Source organism: Pararge aegeria, chromosome 19 (genome assembly GCF_905163445.1).
Source record: "Pararge aegeria chromosome 19, ilParAegt1.1, whole genome shotgun sequence".
In the NCBI taxonomy this organism is placed as follows: domain Eukaryota; kingdom Metazoa; phylum Arthropoda; class Insecta; order Lepidoptera; family Nymphalidae; genus Pararge; species Pararge aegeria.
This window is the reverse complement of record NC_053198.1, coordinates 9,893,686-9,907,838: the sequence shown is the minus strand read 5'-3', so window position 1 is coordinate 9,907,838 and position 14,153 is coordinate 9,893,686. Positions and strand designations below refer to the sequence as shown.

Here is a 14,153-nt window from a genome sequence, read left to right as displayed (position 1 = left end):
CTACCTATTAATTCACTGACCAAACAGATTGCCCAGTAGAATCCATCGCCTAGAAATAGAGCAACAACTTCCAGGGCATGAAACGAACAGGCTACCCAAAGTGCTGCCATATGTCCATCCACTGGAGGCATAGGTATTAAGCCTTAGTGCCTGTAATTACACCGGCAACCATGCCCTTCAGACCTGGACACAGAATGCCGCTTGGCGGCAGAAATAAGTATGGCGGTGTACGGGAGCTATGGTGATACGCTCGACCGTAACAATAGAAAGATCTTCCTCCGAACGGGTGATCGTGCTCTGGGACCGATGTCCGGACATTCATATTTGGAAGTTGTATAAATATAGTTCGGTAATATAGATACCGCTCCAGCGGTAGTATTTCCCTTCCGTTTCCGCTATAACTCGTATTATAAAAGAAAAAAAATACATCAGATTCAAACACTTTTCTTTCTGATTAAGAATTCCATAAACCGAGTTATAGAATATTATATTTCTCATTAAATACCATCTTGTTCTTTCGTACTTGGGACTTTGCTTCCTGTGGTATCGTAGTATATCGTATAATACGTAGATACCTTTCCTTTGCACGTAGACCGACGGATGCGACTCTCCCTGCATCACTCCAGCCAGCCAAGCTCAAAACGAAAACCATGGCAGGTAATTTAGTGCTTTAGATAAGTAATGCTTAAGAGCCAATATAACCTGCGCGCTATTCGGATACTTCAGAAAAAACTGTATTCTTCTATTAATATATATAATTCTACTTCAAGCCATGTTCAGAAACTCCCTGTTATCTTTAAACAACTGTGAAATATCTGCTGTTACTACATAAGTGTAACGTATCGACACGCGAAATGAGGACGTGTCGCACCTTAGTCCTTTCATCGAATAATGTATTAGTTAAATTATATGCAATGTATACATGCGTAGCCAATTTGCATGAACGCTTTTTTCGTCTTACATAGGCGACTCTTTCATCACCATCATTTCAATCGATTGAAGTGCTGAAGTCTTTTGTAGGATTGCTACACACATTACACGGTGGTAAAACACACAAATTGAAGTCAAGTTTCGGCGAAGTTAGGTTATTCTAATATATGAATTACTTATTCAATGTGAAGTGAAACTTTTATAGACTCGGTTTATAATTAAATAAATAAATAAATATACTCCGACAATACACACATCGCTATCTAGCCCCAAAGTAAGCGTAGCTTGTGTTATGAGTACTAAAATGACGGATAAATATTTTTATGAATTATATACATAAATACTTATAATATTCATATAAACACCGAGACACTGAAAAACATTCATGTTCATCACACAAACATTTTCCAGTCATGGGAATCGAATTTACGGCCTCGGACTCAGAAAGCAGGGTCGCTGCCCACCTCGCCAATCGGCCATCTTATGTAACCGTTAATGTAATAGGAAACTGTGAGCCTCGTGGTAAAACTATTTAAAAATGAAACGAAAACGTCCGGGGCAGGACGCGACCCAGACTGACCGAACAGGAACTGAGCATACGACCTTTTTCATGGATCCGTAGAATAAATACGCAGGGAAAAATTTTACGTACACGAACGCATGTTAAAATAAATAAACAGCAATAGTTTATAACCACTGAAATAATTGTTTTTCAGTAGGTGGTAGGTGTACCTTCCCAAAACCGTGTCGATTCATGCGTGAAGCTGAATCCTGAATGTGTACTCACAACCCTTCGCATCGTTTTAAAATAGAGCTCCTAACTGTCATGTCGCTAACATGACATCTCGGCGTTGTCATCTCTGAAATAATCACAAGATTCGATATCATACGTATCTATTGAAATATTTCCTCGAGTGAATTACAAAAAAAAAACAAAGAAAAGAATGGTAACCGCTTTAATACAAAATAAATGCCTACATAACACAGATTTGGAAACCCTCCAAGGGTTGCCATCCTCACCGTCTTATTCGCCACAAATATTTTAATATGACAAAAATGCGGCCTTATTACATTTTTTTGCCTCGACTTGGAAACATTTCCATTAAATTATGCCCTTTTCCCTTATCTGAATCTTTGAAGGACGAACGCTCGTCCTTACAGTGTACGGCGGCATAAAGCATAGACCATTAACTCGATTGCCGCGAAAATTCAACGGTACTTAATGCTCATTTTTATATATTTTACATAGTTTATTCTTAAACTTCTTTAAACTACTTCACAGTTCTTGTACAGCTCAAATAGTACTGCCTTATATTCAGATTCAAAATTCATTAATTTCAAGTAGGCTTTATAAGTACCTTTGTAACGTCAAGTATGTCTTTTTGATGACTCTACCACAAGTTCGGAAAGCAGATTCTACCGAGTAGAGCCGACAAGAAACTCAGTAGTTTTTTTTTTCAACTTCAACATTTACAATGCCTTTTCTGTCTCACGGGAGATGAGAGCGTAGCTGGCTGCTTCCAAGCTACTTTGTATCATTAGGCCATTCATCAATTGTATAGAAACCTCGCTGTAATAAACGAGTTCAAACTTATGCATTGGTAGGTCCAGTATTACCTTCGGAATCATATTATAAAACCGCATATTCAACCCTACAAAGAACTACATATACAGATATTTTGCAGATATTTAAACACTAAAAGTACAACAATAATTGGTTTTCCCAGGATATAAAGTATTCTTGGATTCAAGCTATCATTGTGCCATTTGTCATGGTCGGTTTTCGTTATTACCGGAATTACAATATCATTAGCATGTGGCTACATCTCCACAAAATAACAACGTTCCGAGCTCAACACGTCAGTTATTATAAAATAGAGCAAGTAGCCAGTAGGTACCTACTGACTTATTCAGCCATACCTATTGCCCGGAACTTCATCCGTGTTTCCAAATTCCGCAGGAACCGTATATTTTCTGGGATGAAAAGTATTCTATGTCAAGATTTATACATTGTGTGTGATTAAAATAGAATGGTTGAGCCGATAACACTATAACAAACAAACAGACAAACTTTCCCATTTATCATATTAGTAGGTATGATAAATAAACAAACATACAGACTTTCACATTAAACTATCGATTTAAATTAATACGAGTATGGAACCCACCAGATCTTATTTTAGCAGTGTGGTGGATGTAGACTCTATTACCTTTCTCCTAAGGGAAACGAGGCTCTGCATGGAAACATTAATTTAAGTTGTTGATGACAATAACTGTAAATTCAGCGAACATTACAGTATAAGGCTTTTAAAATAATTGCTTTTGTTTTGCTCACGAAAGAATGAGATTTTGGCCAACATTATAAACTCATTTCAGTTTCATAGTATACAAACCAAACAGTAGGAGAACGAGGCAAAATTAAAAAAACTGTATGCCCTATTTAATTAGAGTTAAAAAAGTACAAAGCAGCACTCGCTACAGATAAAGCATTTATAGAAATAGTTCAAAAATTATATATTTTTTTAAAACAATTTATCAAAATTTTAGATCTAGAAAGGTTTCTATTCATGCGATAAAGAAACCTTACCCGCATAGCAGATTAGTGAATTTCTCTCTTAAGCGGTATTTTCTAAAATCAAAAAAAAAAATGTTTTTTTACAACCTAATAACAAATACATATTTCATCGTAACATCAGCCCATTTCCGGCCCATTACAGAGCAATGGTCTCCTCCCAAAATGAGAAGGGGTTAAGAACACAACGCTGGCCCAGGTAATGTTTGAGAACATTATGTCGGATTCTCGAGCATGCAAGTTTCCTCACGATGTTTTCCTTCACCGTTGAAGCACGTAAAATTTTACTTAAAACGCACATAGCTTAGAAAAGTTAAGTGCTTGCTGGAATTCAAACTCGGTCCCCCGAAAGTGAAGTCGAGCTCCTACCCAATGCGCTATCACCGCTTCTAAATAAAAATAAAATACTTATTACCAACGTAAAAATATTTTAAATAAAATCATGTAAAGCTTACTTAAAACCAATTTTCCAACTTCCTATCAACATAATATAGGCCCTTAAAGTATTATAATTTTAACTTTTCAACTTTAAACTTGGATAACACAATGGCTGAGCTGTTTAAACAGGACGATAAACAGACGTACAAACAAAGTCACCAAATAATAAGGCGTCCTTGGTATGCTACGGAACCCTAAAATAAACGCTGATTGCAAGTTGTTAATTATTTTTGATTTGTATCCCCCCAATTTACGTTCAGGTGCAAATTATAAAAAATCCGTAACATCGCAAACATAGTTAGCTTAGTTGCAACGAATTTTCCGTGCGCAACAACTTGCAACTTACAGTTCTGTTGCAACTGTAAATTGCGGACTGAGATACGAGCTGTGAAACACAAATCACTCGTTTAATCAGGCGTTTGTCGGCGCTGGGGCTGCAATTTGCAACACGACAAACGAATGTAAAAGCACTGAAATGCGAATAGAAAAAAAAACGGTTGTTGCTACGAAATATTGCGAATGTTCTGAACTGTCCATTCGTTTCGTCCAAAATTAAATAACTAGGTAGGTAGGTATATTACATTGTTTATTTTTAGATGCGATGCGACATTTTTATTATTTTGTCGACCGCAGTTGTCGGCGCAATGGTTAGAGGGCTGTGGTTTGTAAGTGGGAGAAATGGAAATTTATAATTTCTAAATTCTCTCCGGTCTGGTCTGGTGGAAGAGTTCAACCGTAGCTAGCTAGTAAGTACCTAATATTACTCTTCCGACGAAACATGCCACCAAGTACACTCACGTTCCACTACAATGCCGCGTAGAAACCGATTAGCATTTGGGTTTTGAACCGATTGGTTTATATATAACTGCCACGCGTGAATGGATAGAGAACTGTTCAAAAAAAAAGTTTAGTAGGATTCGAGCTTTTTGTGACATAGCTCGGCCGGGGAGGTACTACCAACATGTATATTTACCAGTGATACCTAATTTATAACGATTTACTCGAAATTATCTCCGAAAATAATAGAGTCGGGAATCGAACTCCGTCCTCCGAAAGTGAGGCCAATGCTCTTATTTCCAGACTATCACCACTTTAGCAAGCTAGCTATAAGCTAGGTAAAGGAGTGTATAGTTTAAACGAGGCAAAATCTGTAGGTGGAAATGCGCGGGTGCCACCGGAAGGCGTTCAAAAGCGAGCGGAAATTATGCTCTGCTACAAGTATATTAAAATAATAGTTATACATATTATAACAATTTCAATGAAAATATATTGTTAGTTGTAAATAATAACAGCGGTGACAGCCCAGTGGTATATATTTGCATGATAAAAATATCACTTGCTTCAACTCGAAGAAAAACATTGTGACCAACCTTGCCTGAGAGTTCTTCCATAATGTTTTAAAAGGTTTGTGGAGTCAAGCAATCCGCAATGAGCCAGCGTGGTTGACTACGGCCTTAAACCTTCTCATTGTGGTGGAGACTTGTGCCCTGGAGTAATGGGTTGATAATATGATGATGGTGAAATAATAATGTTACAGTAAAACTTATAACTAAACTAATTCCCTGGGAATAGTTACAGTTACACAAGCCTAATCTCATATCAGCGGAGATTGCAGACCAGGGCTAGCTTGTAGTGGAATAAAAATAACGTGTTCCGCTGTGAGACACAGAACACTAAAATCTTACACACAGACTAGAGTCTAGAACTCGAGAACATTCGTTATTAAAAGGGTCAAGCCCTCCCGTCCCATCCCGAGTCACTTGATGATAGTGTGGGACGTGACTTATTCAGAAATGTCTGCTATTTTTAGTTTATTTTAGTTTTTAATTTATTAAACCGCTTTGCTTCCTTACACCAGTGAGGTTATGGAAAAATAATTGGGTTGGTTTCGCCAATACCGCTTCTTAAGGCAAAGGTTGAAGCATGTTTTTGTTCAGTTGATGCTATCAACCCTTTTGAAAAAAAGCATTTGAAAAAAACTGCGAAACACGTGTTTCTTACCCCTAAATCTGAAGGCCAAATAATAACTTTCATAACTGTAGCATACAGGCAAATAACGCATACAAACTTACACTCTACTAACACACACATTTAAGACACCTGTCGTCTCGTATCTACACACCACGCAAAGTCGAGTGGGGAAGGGCGGAACGACTGTCGAGTCAGTCGTGTTCCGATCTCCGGACAGTGAAGACGTGGACCAGTGAGATTGTCGAGCCGATATCTACACACTGTTATTACATTATAAATACATTAGTTACTACATTTTGGCGACGAGGATGGGATGAAACGGTAAGTACTTTTGATATCATAAAAATAAAATAAAATAAAAGGGAGGAAACAGGTCACATTCATTCGGCTGTAAAAATATTACATTGTTAGATTGAAATACTATGATCAATAAAGTCCAAAAATCAAATTTATCATATAATATTATTGCATACGATTAATAAATTACATAATATCACTAAGGTTTATCTACAAGATCATGAGTTAACTCAACTTTACTTAACTTTCGTACTTTGTTTATTACGACTGCTGAGGAATGTTACCTACTTGTTTTTTTGTTAGTGTAATTTTAACGCTCGACGGCTAACTCGTAAACAACCTATATTCTATAACTTTAACTAAGCATACGGAATACGAGTATCGGCATTGATTCAAATGGTTGTTTCTACCTTTAGTGCAGTTATATACTAATTAGGTATTAAACCCTGTAGCACAAGTTACCTTTGTTACTTGGTATACTGAATTTATATCGACTAAAACATATTTTGGTACAAGGAATTAAGTTACACAAAATGTGACTGATATGATACTCAATAGTGAGTGATCTAGCATTAAATTGCGATATGTAATGCATTAAATTGTGAAATTGGTTGGCATTAAATTGCGAATTTAGGTAGCATTTAATTGCGAAGCTGGGGGTCATTAAATTGCGATACGAGATGTTAAATTGCGAGGAAACTTATTGCATTAAATTGCGTAATAGTAGATGTTTCGTTGTTTACAGGCAACAAACAAAATGGCAATGTTTACACTTGACAAATTCGAATGTGAAGGCGAAATAGGGTCTGTTGCAGTTAGGTGGGAACGGTGGAAACGCAGTTTATACATATATTTAGTAGCAGCTGGCATTGACACAGAAGTGAAGAAAAGAGCATGCTTACTTCATTTCGGGGGCGTGGAATTACAAGAGGTTTTCTATAATATACCCGGAGCGAATGTAACGCCAGGCAACACTAACGACGGAAAGGTATTCGAAATTGCAATTCAAAAATTAGATGAGTACTTTGCTCCTAAACAAAGCAAAGGATTCGAGCGGCACCTATTTCGACTTATTAAGCAAGAACCACAGGAAAAATTTGAAAAATTTCTAATAAGATTAAGACATCAGGCAACAAAATGTCAGTTTACAAATATAGAAGAACATATAATGGAACAAATAACAGAAAAATGTTCGTCGGATGACCTTAGGAAAAAAATCTTGAAGACTGGCGACAAAATGACTTTGGATGATATTATTTCAGAGGCTAACGCATTAGAAGTTATAGAAAGACAATTAGGAAATTTTGGAGGCAAGAAATTAGAAAGTCAGGAGGTAAACAAGATTATTACAAGAAGAGAGAGGAACCAGGATATAAGGAAACGTGCAGCTTGTAGTCGATGTGGGAGCACGAACCATTTTGCCCGCGATTCAAAATGCCCTGCCAAGACTAAGAGTTGTCATAAATGTGGAATTATAGGCCATTTTCAAAGACAGTGCCGAACCAGGGACGGACAGAAGAGAAAATCGGATCGAGAGGAAGAAACTCATAATAAGGATTTGAAAAAATTCAAACGAAACATTGAAGAAACTGCTAATGTAGCTTCTACGAGCAAACAATTCGACTACATCTTCAATGTAAACACGGGTCCTACAGTATCGTGTGAAATAGGCGGTACGGAAGTAAACATGTTAATAGACTCTGGCTGCAATCATAATTTAATCACGGACAGGACATGGCAATTTATGAAACGGAGCAACTCAAAAGTTACTAACCAAAACAAGAACCCGCAAAAGAAGTTTGTTGCATATGGTAGTAGAACTCCATTGAAATTACTGGGAGCTTTTGATGCGGATATAAAACTAGGGAAAAGATTGGACCAAGCTACTTTTTATGTGATCTCCGGGGGTACCCGTAATTTGCTGGGCAAAATAACAGCAACCTCATTAGGAGTTCTACAAATCAATATACCAACAGCTGTTAATAATGTGGAATGGAAAGCCTTTCCTAAATTTAAAGACGTGCTCGTGGAGATCCCAATTGACAAATCAATAAAACCAGTTGCACAACCTTATCGCCGAATACCCATTCCTCTTGAAGTCAAGGTCGAGGACAAGATTAAGGAATTGCTGCAGAAGGACATAATTGAGGAGGTCAAAGGTCCTTCCAATTGGGTTTCACCGATCGTACCTGTACTAAAGGACAACGGTGAAGTTCGATTATGTGTGGACATGCGTCGCGCAAACGTGGCCATTAAACGAGAAAACCACCCACTTCCAACTATGGACCAACTGCTGCCCAAGATGAGAGAAGCAAAATTATTCACCAAACTGGATATACAAGACGCTTTCCATCATATTGAGCTTCACCCTGACTCGAGACCTATAACTACGTTTATAACTGGCAAAGGATTGTTCCGCTTCAAAAGAATGATGTTTGGCATCACCTGTGCGCCAGAAATCTTCCAAAAGACGTTGGAGAGGATTCTTTTAGGGTGTGACGGGGTGATCAACTTTATAGATGACATTCTAGTATTCGGGAAGGATAAGATGGAACACGACGACAGGTTAGAAAAAGTTTTAAAAGTATTGGATAGCTATAATGTCGTTTTAAATAAAGAAAAATGCATTTACCGAGCTAGAGTAGTCAAATTCTTAGGACACGAACTTTCAGAAAGTGGGGTTAGACCTCTAGACAAATACTTATCTGCTATCAAAAACTTTAGAGCACCTGCGACCATATCTGAATTACAAAGCTTTCTGGGGTTAGTAAATTTTGTCGGAAAATGGATCCCTCACTTAGCAACGACCACAGAGCCTCTTAAAGAGTTACTTCGGCAGAAAGCAGGAAGAAATTCCGACATTACAGGGTCGTGGAATGAAGCTCGACAAGCTGCTTTTAATAAATTAAAAGCTTCTCTTGTTGACATATCATGTCTGGGTTATTATAATCCTAAAGATAAAACCACAGTTATTGCAGATGCGAGCCCTGTTGGACTGGGAGCAGTACTAATTCAAACCAATGATGAAGGTTCTAGGATTATAGCCTATGGGAATAAGACACTAACTGAATGTGAACGTCGGTATTGTCAAACCGAAAAAGAGGCACTGGCACTGGTCTGGGCCATCGAACACTTTAATATGTTCCTTTACGGAAAAGACTTTGACCTGGTGACGGATCACAAACCACTAGAGACAATATTTGGCCCCAAGTCCAAGCCTTGTGCCCGTATCGAAAGATGGGTACTGAGACTGCAGTGTTATAGATTTAACATCAAATATAGCCCTGGTAAAAATAATATAGCCGACCCACTATCGCGACTTAGCAAGTCATCCGATGATCCTCCACTAGTGGGTGTAGACTATGTTCAACATGTGATAGACCAAGTAAAACCTGTAGCTATTCCATTACAAGAAATTATCGAATGCTCTCGTCAGGACGCGGAAATACAACAGTCAAAAAGGGTCTTTACGATAATCAATGGGACGATTCAACTAAGTCTTTTAAGATGTTTCAGAATGAGTTATGCTTCTATGAAGATATTTTGCTAAGGGGAACTAAAATTGTAATCCCGAAGAAACTGAGAGACCAAATTTTACGTATAACTCATGAGGGGCACCCAGGTGTATCAGCAATGAAAACAAGACTGAGAACTAAAGTCTGGTGGCCAAAATGCGACAAGGACGCGGAGAACTTTTGTAAGGCATGCAAAGGTTGTGTTCTTGTTTCCGCTCCTAATCCTCCTAATCCTTTAAAGAGAAGAGAGCTACCTTCAGATTCTTGGGTTGATACTGCTATTGACCTGATGGGACCATTACCTAGTAATGATTATATTCTGGTAATAGTAGATTACTACTCCAGATACAAAGAAGTAAAAATATGTCGGACGATAACAAGCTTAGAAATAATCAGCCAACTGAAAGATGTTTTCAGTAGGCTAGGCAACCCAGTATCAATCACGGCAGACAACGGACGTCAATTCACTAGTGAAGAGTTCAAACTATTTTGTTTAGAAAGAAACATAAAGTTATACAACACCATACCCTACTGGCCCCAACAGAATGGGGAAGTAGAGCGGCAGAATAGAGATATTTTGAAACGCCTCAAAATCTGTCAGGTTGAGAAGAAGAATTGGAAGGAATCTTTGCGAGAGTATATGGTTATGTACAACAGCACACCTCACACAGTGACGGGCAAAACTCCTTCGGAATTATTCTTTCGGCGACAGTTTAGAGATAAACTACCAATGCTACAAGACATGACCTACAACTCTGAAGATTTGGAAATGAAAGATAGAGATAAAGAGCAAAAGGAAAAAGGGAAGGAGTACGCGGATAGGAAGAGACGAGCAGTGAATGGTGATTTGGACATAGGTGAAAAGGTCTATCTAAGGAATATAAGTAAAAGTAACAAATTGAGTTTAAATTATGAACCAACAAGTCACACTGTCGAGTCGAACAAAAATGGAGATGTGGAAGTTCGCAATGATACAACGGGCCAAGTGGTAAGGCGAAATATTTTACATTTAAAACGAGTGGAAGGACAGTGGAAGGCAGTTGAGACAAGTGACACGGATAAAATGGGTAGTACCGAAATCGATTCTGAGTAATGGAAAGTAATTATTTAATTGATTATAAATAAGATTCTTAATCAGCAAGATACATGTGATTTTAATGAAAATTGATTTAGTTATTTTTGATTTATAAATGTAATGCCTAATGATTTGCACAGGTATAATTAAAATTGTTTGAACAACAACAACAACAACAACTAACTATTAAATTAATTTTAATATTATATAATGTATTTTAATAAAATAAAAAAAATATAATAAAGGAGGGATGTAGCATACAGGCAAATAACGCATACAAACTTACACTCTACTAACACACACATTTAAGACACCTGTCGTCTCGTATCTACACACCACGCAAAGTCGAGTGGGGAAGGGCGGAACGACTGTCGAGTCAGTCGTGTTCCGATCTCCGGACAGTGAAGACGTGGACCAGTGAGATTGTCGAGCCGATATCTACACACTGTTATTACATTATAAATACATTAGTTACTACAATAACCTTCATGGATATTACATGAAAAATGATAGACTCAGTCACTCAAAGCCTTAAATATTTAAAGATTAGGTTCCTAATAACATAACGATAAAAAAATCAAAGTAGTTTTGAATTTTGCAAATTATTTCGTCGTTTGATCATTTCATAAACTGCTTCGTTTCTACGTCTGGCATTACGTTTCTTATTTGTATGTATCACAAATTATATCTTCAATAAATGAAAATGAAAAGAAAGAATGGAGACATTTTATTTGAAATGTGTCATCTCGTTGCGACTTATATTTGATAAATAAATATCCCTCACAACTATTTATCTAATTTGCCTACCAACCACTAATATAACAACCAATCATAAGTAACAGTGTGGGAAAATATAAAAGCATTAGTTACGTGACTCGGGAAAATGAGTTTTAAAATTTATTCAGGCCGCGTGTTACCGTACGTCTTTTTATAAAAAAAATAATGTTTGGTTATTATTTGCAATCAATATAAAGAGTAGGTACCTATTTTTGTTTTTTTATCCACTAAAAGTTAACCTTTGTCCGCAATATCACCGGGAAGTACCGATGCTAAGATGGTATCGGGATAATCTATTACGGGTTTTGGCGTTTTATGAAACCCATATCCCAAATTGGCTTCCACTGGAACACCGAACAGCTTGGAAGCACGTCTTTTTCGGTAAATGGTAACCAACCGAACCCAAGCCTCCTTGACCAGACCAGAAAAAAATCAGAAATTCTAACTTCCCGAATTAACCCTACCACGGATCGGGTCGCCTTTCTAAGACATTCATGATCATTTCATCTGTGATCTTTTTTGTTCTCGTGCTTCTCTCACAATACCTACGAGATCTCAAGAGCCAACAAGCAGTTCAATGAACAAGTCTTTATGCCTGGAGTCGTTATGTTGAAGCTGCATGCTGCTGGGCACCGCCTCTCTCATTAGGGATAAAGATTTAGCACTTTGGCTCTCCACAGCAGTCTAATGCAGATTGGCGGACTTTATAGACCCATTTCATGTAGTAACAAAGAGGAGAGCAATACCTTTATATAATTAAAACCTTAATTCCTCCAACAAATGAGGCAAAAGTATCATTTAACGCTCACATTAGAGCACATTCAAACCGCCCGCGCCCCTCCAACGTTTGTGAAAATGTTTTTTCAAGTTGTTGACTTGCTATTCATTTTGGCGCGACGCAAATGAGTTTCTAAAAGTAAATAAATCTCACTGTCTCCGCTGCCTACTCGTATTAAATGTCTCTCCCGTAGTTTGAACAGGATGTAATGAAACACTATCGCTATTAAAGTAATTAAAAAGAAACTGAACCTATTTTAATTAGTCTACTATGACTATTTATTATTATTTATTTATTAAAGGAACACCAATAGCCAGTTCACAATACATAGTAAAGGAAAATTACAAATATTTGTTTGTAGAAGTCTTATAAGTGGGGGGATCTGTGTTTATTTCCTGGAAGCAGGAATATTAATAAGTAATTTTTAAATTATCAGTGGCCTGGTCGTGTGGGAGGCTTCCGCAAGGCGTGACCAGTTACAATTTTTTATCGTGAGGATACTTCATGGATACCTCGCGCTACGAGGGCGGGAACGCGAAGAGGTTATATCTGACTTCTACCGACTAAAACCACACGGTGTTCTGCCTCTGAAAGGTATTGCTAACTTCAATGTATACGACACGAGACTTCAATGTGTACGAGTATATGGGTTGTAACAAAATTTAATAAAACCCTAGTCGCCTGAATGTACCTCACGGATTTCATTTTCACAAATAGTAAAAATCAGTTTCGGGAGAGCTCAATTGGTAGCAGCATCTGAATACTCCGCTGTGAAATACATAGGTAAGGATCTGGTCATGTTGAAATACATGTTTGTTTATAGTAATTTCAAAAACCCTATTTTACCTGAAAATTTCTGAAATCCTTTCTTGTCGAATGTGTACATTTTAATAGCTAACTGTATGCCAAATTTCAGCCCGATCAGACCAGTGGTTTGAGCTGTGCATCGATAGATAAGTTAGTCAGTCAGTCATCTTCTCCTTTTAAATATAGGTACAGACTATGTGCTAATACTTCTAGCGTGTACTGTATACCTACTTTCCCATTTATATTTTTATACAGTAGTGTAACATAATTGCGCTATGGATATACAATACCTATATATGTAAAAAATAAGTTGTACTCTTGGTGTTCAATAATTTTTCAATTTAAATTTTTTCATATATATCGAACCCTGCACTTTTCGAAACAAAAATGACGTCGATCTGCGTAAAGTGGAGTTTACTCTACATTTATCAAGAACTAACTTTTAAATATTTTGTCATTGTCATCATCAATTCTCCACTGCTGATGGCCGACTGGAGCAGTGGGCAGCGACCCGGCTTTCTGAGTCCAAGGCCGTGGGTTCGATTCTCACAACTGGAAAATTTTTGTGAGATGAACATGAATGTTTTTCAGTGTCTGGGTGTTAATGACCAAATTATTTAAGTTATTTATAAAAATATTCCTCAGTCATCTCAGTACCCACAACACAAGCTACGCTTACTTTTAGGACTAGATGACAATGTGTGTATTGTCGAAATATATTTATTAGTTTTTATATTATATATTTATATTTACTGCTGGATTAAAGGCATTTCTCAATGGTAGGGTTTTCCGAGAATCACCACGCTGGGCAGATGGGTGGGTGATCTGCTGCCGCTGTTACTGCCCGCTCTCCGTGATATTCCCTAAGTCGCCTCGTACGACACCTGCGCAAATAGCAGGGATGATGACAACTGTATCTGTCGTCACCACACGGCATATATATATATTCACTGTCACAATATAAGCATGTAAAAGGGTTTATACGTAACATGT

At 37.5% G+C, this 14,153-nt stretch overlaps 1 protein-coding gene across 1 annotated transcript; it reads left to right on the top strand.

The window, feature by feature from the left end:
* The first annotated feature begins 6,965 nt into the window (after positions 1 to 6,965).
* Positions 6,966 to 10,816, top strand: LOC120632173 (uncharacterized protein K02A2.6-like). Its single transcript, XM_039901980.1, has 2 exons — positions 6,966 to 9,671; positions 9,725 to 10,816. The coding sequence occupies exons 1-2, from the start codon at positions 6,966 to 6,968 to the stop codon at positions 10,814 to 10,816; spliced, it is 3,798 nt and encodes a 1,265-aa protein (XP_039757914.1).
* Positions 10,817 to 14,153: the final 3,337 nt, after the last annotated feature.